Genomic DNA, 16426 nt, shown 5'->3' on the forward strand with positions numbered 1-16426 from the left:
CATGAATGCATGAAGACAAAACACTGCGCTGTCTGTGTTTTTATGTGATGAGTTTAAAGAGGTAAAGAAGGTCATTACATCCAATTTTTTTAATGAAATAAGAAAATACTAGCATGCAAACTGAAAAACCATATACTAGCTGACCTGTGCACACAGACTTTTTCAGAAAAATGGCGTCTTTAATGAAGGATGGAGCTTCAGTTTTTTAGTTTTCAGTTGCTATCAGTTAGTCACGCCGCAGTCTCACCGTGACTCGACGTGTCACCTGTCGTGGTTTGACCTCGTGACCGTCCGCTGAATGAACGAGTCCTTGTTTACGTGACGTAGCTCCGCCCCTGGCCGTCCGCGTGCGGCTGACAGTGAGTTCAGTCTGACAGCAGCCTCGCGACCAGCTCCACTCCGACCGCCAACAGTCCGCGTTACCGCGCGAACCAGCTAACCAGGGGGATCAAACCGGCAGCTCGAATCGCTTCTGGAGCTAACGGCTGTCGGTGAGTAACGTTAGGTAACAGCGAGTAACGTTCACTTCAGTAGCTGTGGTAACGGCCACTAACCTAGTAACGGCTAGTTAGCCAATTAGCCAGCTAACGACCAAGTGTGCTATTATGCTATTGTCGTGTTAAAGCTAACTAGTGAGTGAATCACGTTAGCCCAGAAAACAAGGTTATTGTCGCCTCCTCGTGAGACTGACTTCTATGGCGGTGGTGTGTTTGGTTACAGGTGTGTGTGTGTGTGTGTGTGTCTCCAACGAGGTGAGACGCCTCCCATAGTAACAGTTGCTAAGCCCAAGCTGTCCGTCTGAAGCCCCCATTAGCATCCAGGCTCATTAATTAGGCAGCGTTTAAGTCAATGTAAGCTAACCGCTAGCTCATCTGCGGAGATTCCTGGGTCCTGGCTGTGTGTGTGTGTGTGTGTGTGTGTGTGTGTGTGTGTGTGTGTGTGTGGGCGGACAGCAGAGACGAGCATCGGTACAATCAGTTCAACATGGAAACATGAAACATGGCCATGAATTAGTCGATATTTTTGTCAATTAGTTATTGTCAGTTAGATTTACTGGTTATGAAAATTCCCCCAAACGTCTCATTCAACAACGAGCCAGCAGAGAGCAAAGTGACGTCTTCAGAAATCGGCCTGTTTATCATTTTCCTCCACTGAAATGGTATCATGAGCCTGCGTTGGTGTCTTTTTTTGATCTGGATCATATTCGTCTCGTGAGGTTTACACGGAACATTATCCAGGTGTCTAATCATCTGCACGCAGGTGTGTCGTCGAGCATGTTCACATGAACACTTCCATCCCAATTATCAGGTTTTTGGAGCGTTCAGGTTATGTGTTACACGTCTGACGCCCTTGTTTTGGAAACCCGGATAAATATTCTAGCAACACGCTGGGATCTTTTGAGTCTTGATACATCCAGGATTTGATGTTTACATGGAACATTGTGAGATCTGATTTTATACTCATGATCGTAGCAGCGTCCAGGTTTGTGTGTGCACGCTGTGTCTTTCACTTCACAGCTCACACGCTCATTTCTATGCCTCAACAGTTGCAGATAAACTACTTTGGTTTCTGGCTGTGCAATGTATTTAACTTTCTGATAGATTTAGCTTCTTCAGTTACCTCCAGTAACGGATGACAACAGCGAAAGTTCAATTTCAGAATGATGAAATGCAAGTGTGTGTGCTCCGATCTGACCGGCTGCTGTAGCTTCGCAGTCAGTTAGTTAGTTAGTTATCTGTTTGGGTCAGAGCCAGATAGCCCACAGGAAGCTCAGCATCCATCCAAACCACTCTGCTGAAACACTGTTACCCAACCTGTCTGCCCACACACACACACACACACACACACACACGTAGCTGGATGGCTTCCTGCCAGAGAGATCACTGCCTGTTTCCATTAGATTCACATGTTGGATAACACAGTTTGACAGACCACACAGGTAGACACCCAGAGAGAGAGACAGAGAGAGAGAGACAGAGAAAGAGACAGAGAGACAGGTGGCAATAAAAGCAAATATTTTATTTTTGAGTGAAAACACTCATGTTGTTGTGACCAGGAAGTTGTCAGGTATCACAAAGTCTTTAAATGCCGAATCGAAAAAAACAGAACAATTGATGTTCCTGAATGCTTCTCTAGTTAATTTAAACACAAGATCCTTGTGCTCAAACAGAGGATTCATTCTCAGTGAAGAACCTTGGAGCTCTAATCTGCCTCTATACCTGCCAAAGAGCAGTGATTCCTAACACGTCTCTGGGGGTCATCAGGTGGAAACCTCCCTTCAACAGTGTTTCGCCTACTTAGTCCCACTACACCTCCAGGAGGCTAGGTGGTGAACTCTGTCCCAGAGTCACCCCCGCTAGTGCCAGTTCACACTGCTCCTACACAATCCAAACAGCACTGCCACGTTCAACTGACCCAGGCCTGTCCAGGTAGTGGCCAGTACCGATGCTACCATTTAGCTAATGCTAATGCTAAATGCTAACCGCTACCTGCTAAGAAGAAGAGAAGAAGACAATACAGCTAGATTCACCTATACTGTTAATGTTAACTGCTAGATGCCAATACTAACTGCTAAGATACTATCATACTACCACCGCTTTAGCTATTGTTAGCTGCTACAATGCTACCACAGGACTAGATGCCACATGTAACTGCCGATTGCCACACTACCGTCATCTACCCCTGCCTCTCATCAACTGCACCAATAAAAGCGGGGTGGGAATACAAACCCTGGTTCGGGTAGGGGGGTAATCTAAAGTTTAAATTTCCAATAATGTAATTACTTAGATCAGCATGGGTCTGAAAGGGAGCTACTGTCAATAACGTCAGAAATATTTAATTGATTTCTGATCTACATCTTCAACAGTCTCTGAACTTGACAAAACTGTATCGTTGATTGTGATGAAGGCTTTCAGACCAGGAACAGAAAACATGTAAAATGTACCATCACGTTAGCAGACCCAAATCCCAGACAGGTAGACAGTTACCTCAATAGCTCTGTCTAATTCAGTCTGCGTCTGTCTCCGTGTTTGTGTCTTTTTTAATCTGTCTGCTGTCAGCAAGGCGTGTCCTGTCAGGTTGATTGAGCGATGGAGGAGCTTCACGACGTCCAGCTGACTGAGATTAAACCACTCCTGACGGGACAGGTGAGCTTGTGGGGGTTAGCTGGGGTCATGGCCTGCACTCACATGCTGCTGAGAAAGCTGGATGTCCAGGATTTACAACCACGTGCCGCCTGCAGCCTGAACGGCCGATTTCACAAACTTTATCTTTACAGATGTGGTCAAAGTACAGCAGCTGTTTTTCAATATATCTGATGACGACACATTAATCAAGGAATACTCCGTAAAAATATCTTCTGATTAAATGACTTTCACATCCAGACACTTTGATTTGTGGATAAACTAGTTTCAGAACGATGATGACAACAGAATGTGTCTCTGTCTCTTCAGAGTGGGAGAAATCTCCAGGACTTTGACTGTCAGGTGAGTTCAGAACCAACACATCGGACCACATCGGAAAAAGACTTTTCATTAGAGATGTCGACTGTATTTTGATGAGATCAGTTTCATATTTCAATATCGTGTTTATTGGAATAGTAAACATACATTAGTGATAATTTAAGTGAGTCTGTGTTTCAGAGAGGGGCAGGGAAGTTAAAGGATAACTTTCATTTTTTACAACCTGGACCTTATTTGTAGCCTTAAATACGACCATTTACTCACCCAGACAACTTTGGTGGCATTTGGAGTCGTTTTGAAGAAATTAGCCCCAGAGGAGCGGCGCGTATATCCGTATAATGCGAGTACTCGGGGCATCCATGCGCAGCCTCTATATAACACATAATCTGCAGAAACTCGTTCATATTCCAATATTTTGTTCTGATATGCTGGTGCTATTCCCCTCTGAGCCCGTGGTGGCATGTTATCAACATCCAGTGTCTCTAGGCAACTACCTCTGACGTGGATGATGTCATTACCGAACGCCGCGCGCTGCGAGCAGCCGGCCACAACACGGCTGACTCTGCGGCGGTCGGCTACGAATACGCAATAATGAACCATAGCTGTGCCAAACTACAGCTAAACTAGCCGGCCGCCGGCTCAGAGGGGAATAGCACCAGCATATCAGAACTAAATATTGAATATGAACGAGTTTCTGCAGATTATGCGTTATATAGAGGCTGCACATGGATGCCCCGAGTACTCGCATTATACGGATATACGCGCCGCTCCTCTGGGGCTAATTTCTTCAAAACGACTCCAAATGCCACCAAAGTTGTCTGGGGGAGTAAATGGTCGTATTTAATGCTACAAATAAGGTCCAGGTTGTAAAAAAAAACGAAAGTTATCCTTTAAATACAGACACTAGAGGTGCGCCATATCGTGTAAGTTTGATAATATTAGTATAAATGTGAATCTGATACAAATGTTTTCATGTCATGATGCTAACAGTAGTGTTAACTGTTGACCTATTTATCTCGTAACAGCAAAACAGTGGGCTGAAAGCTAGAATACCGCTGCTGCTGGTTCCTCTGTGCAGGAGCTGCTTCAGTCGTGTCTGATAGCATTAACAAGCCATATACACCGTCATCCTGTGGTTAAACAGGTGGTGGAAAGTAACTAAGTACATTTACTCGAGTACTGTACTGAAGTCAAATTCTGAGGTACTTTGAGGTAATTCCATTTTTTTGCTACATTATACTCCTACTCCAGTACAATTCAGAGGCAAGTACTGTACGTTTATTTCCACTACATGTATTTGATCACCTGACTTCCTAGTTTTCCTGCAGATTCTGCTCATTAATACAAAACATGAGCCACAAATAAATTGTGATGTTCTATCAATAAACCTTTATTGATCACCAGTGGGACATTCACTGTCTACCTGCAGTATCTAAAGTAATTCTGGTTAGTTCCACCTTTTCACAGCTGTAGCATTGAAGACAGAAGATCTGAGTACTTCCTCTACTGCTGACTGACCGATGAGACGAGTGGCATCAGAATCTGTTAGACGTGATAATCACTGATTGATTGTCACATTGCGTGTTTGATTCTCTGTGGAGCAGCTCATCACAAAGGCTGAAAAAAGTTTTTTTTTTACAAGTTAGGAAATGTAAAGACAAACGGCTCAAACAATCAAATTTAGCAGGAGATGAGTAATGTGGAAAATTTAACTGGATAACGTCAGCTCCACACACAGACATGGATCAGCAGGACTCATCGGACTGACGTCAGCGCAGCAGGTCAGTTTGCATCGATGCCTCTGATCAGAGAGTGATTTTAAATTAGAGCACAGAGTTACAGCTCTGCCTCTCTGTGTGGCTACTCTACACGTGGGGGCTGATCTCAGTGCTGTAAACTTTCACCACTCTGTTAGAACATTTCCATCACGCAGTCTGAGCAGTGCAGCAGAAAAACATTTAATTAAAAGCCGCGCGCAAGTCTCAAGTGACTCAGCTGTAATCTGCAGTTCGTCTTTTATAATTTTCTGTAATTGATCGTGACATGTGATTTCCCTGCGGGGTGGAACGAGCTGAGGAGAGGAAGATGAAGGACAGGAGGATGAGAACAGAGCAGGAGAGGAGAGGAAGAAGTGGGGGCCAAATAAAAGGGAGTTGGAGAGAAGACATGAAACAACCAGTGAAGGATGGATGAAGAGCAGCAAGTGGTTAGCTGTTCAGACCTTAAGATCTTACTGCTCTCAGCCAATCACTGCAGAGATTAGTCCCCTTGATCTGATCACACCAGGCCTTGTTTCCTTTACTTGGCAGAAGGCTAACGGACAACAGCACTGCTGTCTCTGTCTCTACTGACCTCTCTCTTCTTTTTATCTCTTTCCTGCTCTCTGTTTATGAATCCTTCTGTCTTTTCCTTCCCTCTCTAAAACCTTCCCTCGTCCTCCTCCTCCTCTGTCAGGATGTCTGACTCTCTGGATTTGCACCAGATCTCCTGTTCTTTAGGAGACGGGGTGGTGAGTTAGCTAGTTAGCCATTATTAGCCAGCACTCCTCAGTCGTGCTTTGCCAGCTACTAGCTTACAGGAGTCAGCCTTTTAGCCAGTTAGCTAGCCAGCCTGCTCGTCTTGCTGTTAGCTGGCAGGCGGTGAACTGTTTTACTCGCCCGCCTGTATGCGTTCTGTTTCAGCTGCATGATGGAGTGACAACCATCAGTCACACCTTCCATTAACACACATGCATTTAGTTGTTCAGAGAAAGACATAAAGAGCAGAGTGGGATAATCAGCATCCTAACCCCAAAACAGGAAAGACAGAAGTAGATCACAACACGACAGATGAGATGCATTTAGTTTAGATTAAAATGGTGAAAAGGATTATTGTCGTTTTCCATTTTTAGCAATTTAAAGACATGTTCAACAGCACAGAAACGAAGTGGATGTGAACTTCCTACTGTCTTAATCAGTAATGAAATGATGTCATCGATTGTTTGAGTCTGTGAGGGTCCAGTTTTTAGTTTTTGCCTTGTTGCAGACCGCCAGGAACATTTTACAGAGACAGGGATGAAAATGTGTCAGCATCCTCAGATCTGTGCAGCTCATCTGGGACTCTCCTTCAAAAAGCAACCTCATGTAAATATGAGGTCCTTTGCTTTGAACATCACTCATAAATGATCTGACATTCTGCAGTTCTGCAAAACTTGTGCACTTCATTAAAAACCAATACTGTGTGTGTGTGTGTGCGCGTGCTCCATTAATAGAATCTGTCTGTTTCCATGGTGAGTTCATTAATGAGATTAGTGGACAACACGTGAGCCCTTTGCAGCCGTTTATCCATGTTTGTGACAGTACCAGAACACTCTGCTGTTTGACATGAAGTCATGTCTTCTCCACATCTCTGCACAGCTGAACCATCTCTTCATGTTTGATAAGATAAAACTTTATTAATACCCTGCTGGGGAAATTCGGGTGTTATAGGCAGCAGGCAATAGGAGTTGGAATAACAACAGAATAAAGAATATAAAATAAAAGTTGGCTATATATATGTACATTTTATACAAAACAACTATAAAAAATATATTGCCACAAAAGAACTATAAAAAAAAAAATTATAAATACATTAAGCAGTTTTTCAGTGAACAGCTTCGACCTGGCAGGTGTTTTTGTTGTGTTTCAAAGACCGTCTTTGTGATACCAGGATGACGTGTTTCTGTTGTCTTTACTCGAGTTAAAATGGAAGTTGGGATTGGAGAGACCTCGCTGGTGCCCGCCCCCCGCTCCTCCAGAACGCTAACTGAGGCTCCTGTGCTCACAGGATGACGTCTGTCTGTTGTTTGTTGTGTTGCTCAGGAACATGATGTGGAGACAGCCCATGGCGTGCTGCACGTTACTATGAGGGGGGTTGCTAAGGGCAACCGACCCACAATCCTCACCTACCATGACATCGGACTCAACCGTGAGTAATTGTGCGCACACATGTTTACAGTCATCGTGCAGTACAAAAGCATACAAGGATTTAACACATCAATTCTTTGTGTGTGTGCGTGTGTGTGCGTGCGTGCGTGTGTGTGTGTGTGCGTGCGTGCCTGTGTGTGTGTGTGTAGATAAGTCTTGTTTTAACAGCCTGTTTAACTATGAGGACATGCAGGAAGTGACGCAGCATTTCTCAGTCCTGCATGTTGATGCTCCAGGACAGCAGGAGAATGCTCCAGTATTCCCCACTGGGTAACACACACACACACACACGCACACACACACACGCTTTAAATGAGCTGTATGTATACGTTAATTCAAAAGCAGAGCTCACCGTTAAATACCTGCTGTGTATCTGCAACAGAGCAGCTCGTATTTCAGACAGAAAACAGACTTGAAAATAAAATCTTCCCTTAAGTCCCATCTGACCAACAAAACAACTGCTGGCACAACGACCTGATGAGAGGATGGAAAATGAAAACCTCAGGGGGTGACTGACTCTCCTGTGTGAATGAAACAAACAATCAGTGACTTTCAGGTCTGTGGGTCAGTGAGTAGAACAGAGAACTCACTGTGGTGAAGCTTTGCCTTTTATATTAAATGTATTATAGTTAATATTAAAATGTTTTAGAAAACAGTGATGCTGGACTAAAACAATAATAATGTATGTGTGTGTGTGTGTGTGTGTGTGTGTGTGTGTGTGTGTGTGTGCGTGTGCGTGCGTGCGTGCGTGCGTGCGTGTGCGTGTGCGTGTGCGTGTGTAGGTACCAGTACCCCACCATGGATGAGCTGGCTGAGATGCTGCCGTCTGTCCTGACACAGCTTCAGTAAGTCTGCCGTCTTCTTTGCACTTGATGCTGTTTTATTCCAGGATCAGACGACATGATTTTCAGAGGATTTTGTTGTGGCTGACGAATTACCAGCGTCGATTACAATCAGGACGCCCCGCGACACCCCCATGAAAAGTCTAGCATGTCAGGTTTTTTTTTTTCGTCTTCACACGCCACAACATGTTCCTGACCGTTGACCAATCAGGTGCTCTCTCCAAAGCGCAGTCAGGTAACCATGGCAAAGAGCAAGGAGGAGGAGGAGGAGGAGGAGGAGGGATGCTGAGGTTGCTGCTGTCAGGTGGGACAGCTGAAGCTCGGCGAGTCGCTGTGCCGTCAGAACATTATCCCCGGTCCTCCCTGCAGGAACGTGCTCATCATTACTCCAGCAGCAGATGGTTAGCTAGCTGCTAACGTTAAAGTAGCCTCTTTGATGACGATGATGATAACTGTATCTGAACTCGTATCTGTCTGAATGTTCTCCAGATGCTTCTCAGTGGATGTATAAGTAACGACAGAAGTTTACATCGACTTCTGTTTTTTTTTCTTTCGTTACACAAGACTGCCATCACACACAACAGTTCTGTCAGTTTGATTGACAGCTGCTTCACCCACCTCCCCAGTGACCTCTGAACTCTTATCGTGGAATAAGACGTGCTGTGATTGGTCGGGGTCATACGTGTGGTCTTGCCAGTCACCAGACTAAGACACGGCGAGAGTTTCAGACACTGTGATCGTTAGATCTGACATGGCGACCATCGTCAAGGACAGAAAGATCATGTAGTCTGAACCTGGTATTAGTAGAACTTCCACACACACAGGGGATCTAATCCACCCCGATGTTTGTGTGTCTGTGTGTGTGTCTGTGTGTGTGTGTGTGTGTGTGTGTGTGTGTATTTGCTGCCATCAGGGTGAAGAGTGTGATCGGTATCGGCGTTGGAGCTGGAGCCTACATCCTTACCAAACTGGCTGTGAGTGCCTCCTCTTCACTGATTTACCAACAGATCAGTTAAAGTGTAGAAACTCAGTCAGAGGTCACATGGTCGACTGCGGTTGCTCGCTCGAATCCTCGATCTCCATCTGACATAAGACAGAGAACTATACCTCAACCTCTACTCTCTGTCACATCACTTCATCCTGCTGCTGGCTGAATGTCGATGATGATGATGACGATTGCGATGATGATGATGATGATGATGATGATGATGATGCTTGCTGTTGTGTTTCAGCTGAATGAGCCCAGTCTGGTGGAGGGCTTAGTTCTCATCAACATTGATCCCTGTGCCAAGGGCTGGATGGACTGGGCTGCCTCTAAGGTCTCACTCTCTCTGTCCCTCACACACACACACACACACACACACACACACACACACACACACACACTTACACAGCTTAACACAATGGAAACATTGCTACATTCAAATGTATTGAAGGGATTTTGGAAAAAAACAATTGTTTTGTTTCCTTTGAAGATCCAGGTTCATTATTGACCTTGAACTTAATAAACTCAAGGTCCACTTACCAGGTTTCCAGGTTTTTCCAGGGCTTCTAACCGTGACTGTAGCTGTGATCAGTGTTTGGAGCTTGCACAGACCCTCAGTCGTGAATTCAGCTGACATGTCAGTTGACTTTTAAATGCTGATAGCAGTTCAACTTCCAGTTTAAGTGTAACAGACGAAAGTAGTTGAACTTCATTTGAAGAGGTTGAAGTGAATGTTGACACTTCAAAGCTGCACGCTGTAAAAAGTTGAGTAGTAGTCAGTATGTAGGTAGTGAGAGCAGATGAAATGTCAGTTGAAATAGTCGATCTGTCGGCTGGAGTCAGGTTTAGTTCAAGTGTCTGTTGCCATGTGGAAACTGAAAGTAGCTGAAGTTGTGTGTTGTCAAACACGTACAGAGATATGACATTAAAATGAGATGTTTTTGTTTCCTGCAGCTGAGCGGCTGGACGAGCAACCTGGTCGACATGATCATGGGACACCACTTCAGCACTGTGAGCACAAACAGGAAGCAGAGCTTTATAGCAACCAGCAGTGAGTCTCCACTGAACCGCTGACTGTGTGTGTGTGTGTGTGTGTGTGTGTCAGGATGAGCTAACAGAGAATACGGAGATCATCCAGACGTACCGACTCCACATCTCTCAGGATATTCCACAGGATAACTTGGCCATGTTCTACAGCAGCTACGACAGGTAGGACACAGGTGTCTTCACTGGGTTCATGTGGCTGTTCTCCACATGTAACACTCATGTTATTAAGAGTTACGTAGGATTGGACAAAGGCAGAGACAGGAAACAACATTTTTCAACCTAAGTAGAACTGTGGTGTGTGTGTATGTGTGTGTGTGTGTGTGTGTGTGTGTGTTAGTCGTACTGAGTTGCAGATGGAGCGGCCCGTCCCCGGTCTGAATGAAAACACAGTCACCACACTCAGGTATCATTTGTTCTTGATCTTTCATTGATTTAACTAGTAAAAATTTCTACCGACACATCCTGTTGCATCTTGTCTGACTCTGACTCTGTGTGCGTGTGTGCGTGTGCGTGTACGCGTGCGTGCGTGCGTGTGTGTGTGTGTCAGGTGTCCTGCTCTGCTGGTGGTTGGAGACACATCACCTGCTGTTGATGTCGTGGTGAGTGTCTGCCCTGTTTCCATGACAACAGTCACATTGTTTTAACTACATAGTGACATAGTGTGTGTGTGTGGTCTGCCCTCCCCTCTGCCCTGCAGGTGGAGTGTAACTCCAGGCTGAACCCTACAAAGACCACCTTGCTCAAGGTACCTGTCTGTCTTTCTGTCTGCGTCTTTCTTCTCACCTGTCTGGCTCTTAACCTCACTCTCAGGTGAAATCGGTTTGTGTCCTGTTTCGGTGTTTCAGTGTAGTCAGTGGGTTGGTGGTAATCTGGAGGACGCTGTGGGTTGACGTATTGGACTGAACTGATAAAGTTTAGTGCTCCTTTCAGTTTGTGTCGCTGCGAACATCAACACCAGACAAACGTCCTCTGTCCTCACTGACTGACGGATCACTCCAGCTGCTCTCCTTCCTTTTCTTTTCTTTTTGTTTTTCAAGTCTTCATTTTAAAATGAACATTTCTCTGTGATTCCCACGAGGCTCTCCACACTCTGCACAGCTGCTCCTCTTCTGTCTTCTCATACAAACACACTCATGCGTAAACGTCAGACTAGGTCCTCGGTGGGGGGAGCAACTGAGCAGAGCCTTTCAAAATGGTACAGTCCTACCTTGACCTGAAGGTTTGGCAGTCTGGCCAAGTTCAGCAGTATCACTCACACCTGAAGATGGAGAGAAATAACTGAATGTCTCTTCCTGACTTAGATTATCTGACTCATTTGTCAGTGAGTTTGGGAGCGATGTGTGTTTGGCTCGTGTTGTGTGCTGTGTTTTAAATGTTTTGTTATTCTTCGTCTCTACACTAGATGGCAGACTGTGGAGGACTTCCTCAGGTGGTGCAGGTGAGTTTGAGCCAGACACTGTGGCCTTAAAGGTTAGGTTTGAACTCGGTGACAAGCCCAAACTTGCTTTGAGTTTGAGTCGCTGTAATTGCTCCACTTGTCCGTACTACAGCGACCAATCACACGTCAGCATACTGAACAACAGTCATTGAGTATTTTTGGACGGTGAATCTGTCCTGTGTGTTCTGTACGTCCACACTGTGAAAGTGAAACGCAGGGAAGCAAAGAAGTCTTCATCAGTCTAACTGAAGTGTGTGTGTGTGTGTGTGTGTGTGTGTGTGTGTGTTCTTTCCTCAGCCTGGAAAACTAGCAGAGGCCTTCAAGTATTTTGTCCAGGGGATGGGTTACAGTGAGTATCTTTTTGTTTTTTTAATAATTTCTTGAATGAAAAAACACACACATACAAACCCCTGTAATCAGAGTATGTTGTAATGTTTCTGTACATGCGATGGGAACTGAACTGTAAGATCACACACCTCTGTAGCCTCTATACACATTTCTTACACATGTAAATCCAAGACAAGAGATGCTGGACTTTCTTAAAATCCCTTTTTATCAACTATTTAACTAACATGTGACTCAGACTGAGTTTGAGTTCTGTTATTTTGATCCAGTGCGTCTCAAACTTCCTGTTGGTCTTTGTGTGTTTGTGTGTGTTTGTGTGTGTGTGTTTGTGTTTGTGTTTGTGTGTGTGTGTGTGTGTGTGTGTGTGTGTGTGTGTGTGTTCATGAAAAGTGATTTAAATGAAAGAAGAAAGAATTAGTGTAGTAACAACATACAACAGTGCTGCTTGTTTTTATGACTCTTAAACATGAAGTGAACCTTTTTATAGCAGCTGCTCATTCAAAAAGTGTGTGTGTGTGTGTGTGTGTGTGTGTGTGTTCTGGGTCTGCGTGTGTGTCTACAGCCTGCCTCACTAACTGTAAGTAGCAGTTTGCAGTGTTGTACAATTCATAGGAGTGTATGAAACAGCTGGATTTCATCAACACACACAGGTGTGTGTGTGTGTGTGTGTGTGTGTGTGTGTGTGTGTGCGTGTGTGTGTGTGTGTTTTGCACAGACTGTGTCTTATTACAACTACAGTTATTTCTCAACCTGTCCTTCTTCCTTTCTGCTCTCGTTCTTTCTCTCTTCGTCTTCGTTCCTCCAGTCCCTCATGTTGTATTAAACCACCTGAGCAGCCAATCAGGTATCAGGATCTCAACCAGAATATTAAACCCACCTCTTCACGTCCATTTCCATCTTTATGTTTTTGTTACTCCTTCCCCTTGCCTGTCTGTCTTTGTGTGTGTGTGTGTGTGTGTGTGTGTGTGTGTGTGTGTGTGTGTGTGTGTGTGTGTGTGTGTGTGTGTGTGTGTGCCTGCATGCTGTCGATCAGCTGATCAGTGTTTTTTCCCCCCCTGCAGTGACAGTGACCAGCAGGCTGCGCTGCATGCCACCACACCTCAGCTCCGTTCACACTGCAGACACACACTCAGCTGCTGCCGTCGGATCAAACTCAGTAATATGAACAGGACACATCTGATCTGTTTTTAGCCCTCCCCGCCATGACCTGGAGCCCCCCCGCAGCATGAAGTCATAAGAACCCGTAGGCCGGACCCAGCTGACCTCCAGGGCAGGTCGGCTGCTGGTCTCGCTCTCTCTCTGCTGCGGACCGTCAGCTAGCCTGCTGCTCCGTTTCCTCCCCCAGAGGACGAGCAGGTGACGGTGAACAGACTGCAGGATCAACCTCAATCCAGATATGACCAAATATCTGGTCATATAATATCCAAAAACATACATTTTTTAACTCCTTGCAGAGTTTATTTAAACGTATGACAGTACTGGAACTTGCTTACTTTACTATCATCTCCTTTGATGACACAGTGAGAGTAGAGGAGTGGAAACAGCGGCTACATTTTGAGCTACAGGGGGTCGAATTCCTGTAGTGAAAAAAATAAATCAGTTTTGATCATCCTGAAGTGTCAAACCTCCGTTTGCTGCTTCCTCATTATTCTTCGTTTCCTCACAATTCACATTTGACACTTCAGATCGACAGCTTGCAGCATTCTGTTCTTCTGATCCTGCTAAAATAAAAAATGTGACTCAGTGCAGCTTTTCTGCTGTTCACACTGAACAGGAAATATCTGGAGCTTCAGTGTGAACGGAGCCTCAGACTCACCGTCATCAGATTTGAATCCAGCCGCTCGGTCACAGTGTGGACGATTCAAATCGGCACGCGCTGGTCGGGCAGCGAGATCTGTGAGTGACCTGCTGTCCGACAGCCGGGACACGCGAGGCAGCTCCACGGCGACGGATTCTGTGACTAACCACACGTTCATGTCTCTGTCGCCCCCAGTGCCCACAGCTGGCATGACCCGGCTGGTTCGCTCCAGGACTCACTCGGCCTCCAGCGTCGGCTCCGCGGACGGCGTCCGGAGCCGCAGTACCACCAACCCGCCGCCAGAGGGCGCCAACTCCACGAGCCCCGAACACACAGCGGCGCAAACCATGGAAACTGAAAAAGGTCACATCTAACATCGAGTACAGTAGAGTTGACTGTCAGAACTTAAATATCTTCACATTTTACTGCTGTCAGAAAGCAGCCATGTTGGCTCTTGCTGTCCTGTACTCTGTAGGATGCTGATGATGGTCCATACTCTCACTCCCCCCTCCCTGGAGGTGGTTCTGTGATGTAACTGTACACAGAGTTCAGCTGGTTCATATTTCTATACAGTTGTGTTGTATTTCTACCGTGGACTGTTCTGCTGTTCAGGTCAGAGCAGATCATCGTTTCTCCTCCTCAGTTTGGTCCCTTCTTATTATAACGCTTATTATTTTGTTTTGACTCGTTGGTGTTGGTGTTGGTTGCTATGAAGCTCGTTTCTGACATGATGAACTCTCTTCCTGCTCATAAGATGACATATTTCACTGAGGGTGTAGGTGCACTTCCTGCTGCTCCCACCCTGGAATGCCTGACAAAACATCTATTTATGAGTAACCAGAGGAATTTAAGTTAGTTTTAAAAATAGTCATTAAAATATTAAATAGTTAAATATGAAACTGTACAGCCTGAACAATCTGACTTCTGCTCAGTGAAACCAAACCTCAGGGTTCAAAACAGTGGAACAAAGTGTAGAATAATACAGTCCGTCACTCTGCTTCAGATGACAAACCTTCTACTGATTTTGGCCTTTAAACAGCTCAAACATCTCTTCAGCTGTCAGCCTGTGGCTTCACACGCAGAGACTGTAGCTAAAAACTGGCCCTCAGGTAACGGGTATCAGCCCCGCCTGCTGCTCCTGGTGTCGTAACATTACAGACATTTGTTTGAAGCTGATAAACTACCTTCTTGGTGTTCCTCAGAAGAACTACAGGCTTCGTTCTGCGGCTCCTTTCAGCTCCTTTTCCTTTTCGTCTATCACACCCAGCACACACACATTACTGAGGATAGAGTGTGAGCCTTTGAGAACATGATAAATGGTTCTGCTCGTGTTTAATTGGCTGATTTTTCTCTGGTATTCCAGGCGGTGGACGGTCAGTCATTGATTGAAAATATAATTGATTGTGAATTTCTCCTCCCCCCTCTTCCTTTGTTGGAGATCCTGAAAGTGACCCGTCACCTCAGGTGCTCCTTTCCTGTTACTGCGCTGTAGTTACTGGAGGCGCGCTGCTCTGTGTTCATGAAGCCCGTCCGCAGCATGCTCGATGTGGAGTCTTGGCATGCGAACTGTACAGTGGTATCCGTCCTGTGATAACTGACATGTCGTTCAGCTGTAAACCTGCCTCAGAAACAGAGAAACCCCCACAGCCACACCGAGTCTCCTCCACGTGGCGTCCCCGGACTGAAGGCTGCCAGCAGGGTCGTCAGCTGACTTCATTTTCTGCTCTGAGGTCTATTCATCATCACTGTCCTGTGAAAACCACGTACCTCCCAAACGAGTAAACATTTTTCAGATTATCAGATTGTTTTTTAATTGGTTTATTTGGATGAAGAATGGGATCATTTTCTCAACCAACAGTTAATCTGAAATGTTAAAAAAATCACTAAATTTGGATGTAAGTTGTTTTCACTGGACAGTGACGATGTGATCTTGCTCGCCCTGCTGATGGTTTCTGTAGTTTCAGGCGGTGATGCTGAGCTTGTTTGGAATGATAATGTTTGTTCAAAGGTTCTGGCCCCTGCTGGAGGACTGAGGAACAGCTGCCAGAGCAGGAAATGACTTCTGGTATCTGTTAGCAGCCGCCAGAGGCAGTCAAAGCTGTCCTGAAAACCTCTCTGGAAAACAAAAAAAGAGGGTCTGTACTAAAACCGTAGTTTTCTGAACTAACTCTGGTTCACACAAACTCAAATATTTAGTTATTCTCTATATACTAACTGTAATCCTGCTGCGTGTTATTGTTTTGAATATTTATTACAACTATTACTTTGACATTTGTACTGAAGCATCGCTTCTGTTTTCTGACGATTGTTGTTCCCTGACTTTTAATGTAAACAAGGTTTGTAATGAAATAAAGTTCATTATCAAAAAAAAAAGCTGCTTTGGCCTGAATATTCTGCAGAGGTGGAAGAAGTACCACTACCGTGTAAAAATACTCTGTTACACATATCCTGCAGTAAGTAAACAATTGTTAAAGGCTTACGGTCTGTGCACTCAATGGTTCTTTCATTCTACGGCTAAATAAAACCTGATGAATTTCACTTAAATAATAAAAAACTTAATTTACAA

At 45.0% G+C, this 16426-nt stretch overlaps 1 protein-coding gene across 2 annotated transcripts; it reads left to right on the top strand.

The window, feature by feature from the left end:
• Positions 1–360: 360 nt before the first annotated feature.
• On the top strand, positions 361–16211 carry LOC121612173 (protein NDRG3-like). 2 transcript variants are annotated; one of them, XM_041944877.1, is made up of 16 exons: positions 361–491; positions 3060–3146; positions 3453–3485; positions 7301–7406; positions 7555–7675; positions 8188–8250; positions 9161–9221; positions 9480–9566; positions 10187–10243; positions 10338–10441; positions 10617–10682; positions 10827–10878; positions 10977–11024; positions 11682–11717; positions 12015–12066; positions 14056–16211. In XM_041944877.1, the coding sequence occupies exons 2-16, from the start codon at positions 3090–3092 to the stop codon at positions 14232–14234; spliced, it is 1122 nt and encodes a 373-aa protein (XP_041800811.1). In that variant the 5' UTR covers positions 361–491; positions 3060–3089; the 3' UTR covers positions 14235–16211. The 2 variants fall into 2 exon arrangements, with proteins under 2 accessions (XP_041800811.1, XP_041800812.1); XM_041944878.1 differs by having other exon boundaries at positions 398–491; positions 3064–3146.
• The last annotated feature ends 215 nt before the right edge of the window (positions 16212–16426 follow it).

Source organism: Chelmon rostratus, chromosome 10 (assembly GCF_017976325.1).
Source record: "Chelmon rostratus isolate fCheRos1 chromosome 10, fCheRos1.pri, whole genome shotgun sequence".
Classification (NCBI taxonomy): Eukaryota; Metazoa; Chordata; class Actinopteri; order Chaetodontiformes; family Chaetodontidae; genus Chelmon; species Chelmon rostratus.

Bases quoted from the DNA above. Each gene is read 5' to 3' on its own strand.
- LOC121612173 (XM_041944877.1), top strand. From the start codon at position 3,090: ATGGAGGAGCTTCACGACGTCCAGCTGACTGAGATTAAACCACTCCTG. The intron at 9,567-10,186 runs GTCTCACTCTCT...TGTTTCCTGCAG, and splicing joins TGGACTGGGCTGCCTCTAAG to CTGAGCGGCTGGACGAGCAA. The intron at 10,442-10,616 runs GTAGGACACAGG...TGTGTGTGTTAG, and splicing joins TTCTACAGCAGCTACGACAG to TCGTACTGAGTTGCAGATGG.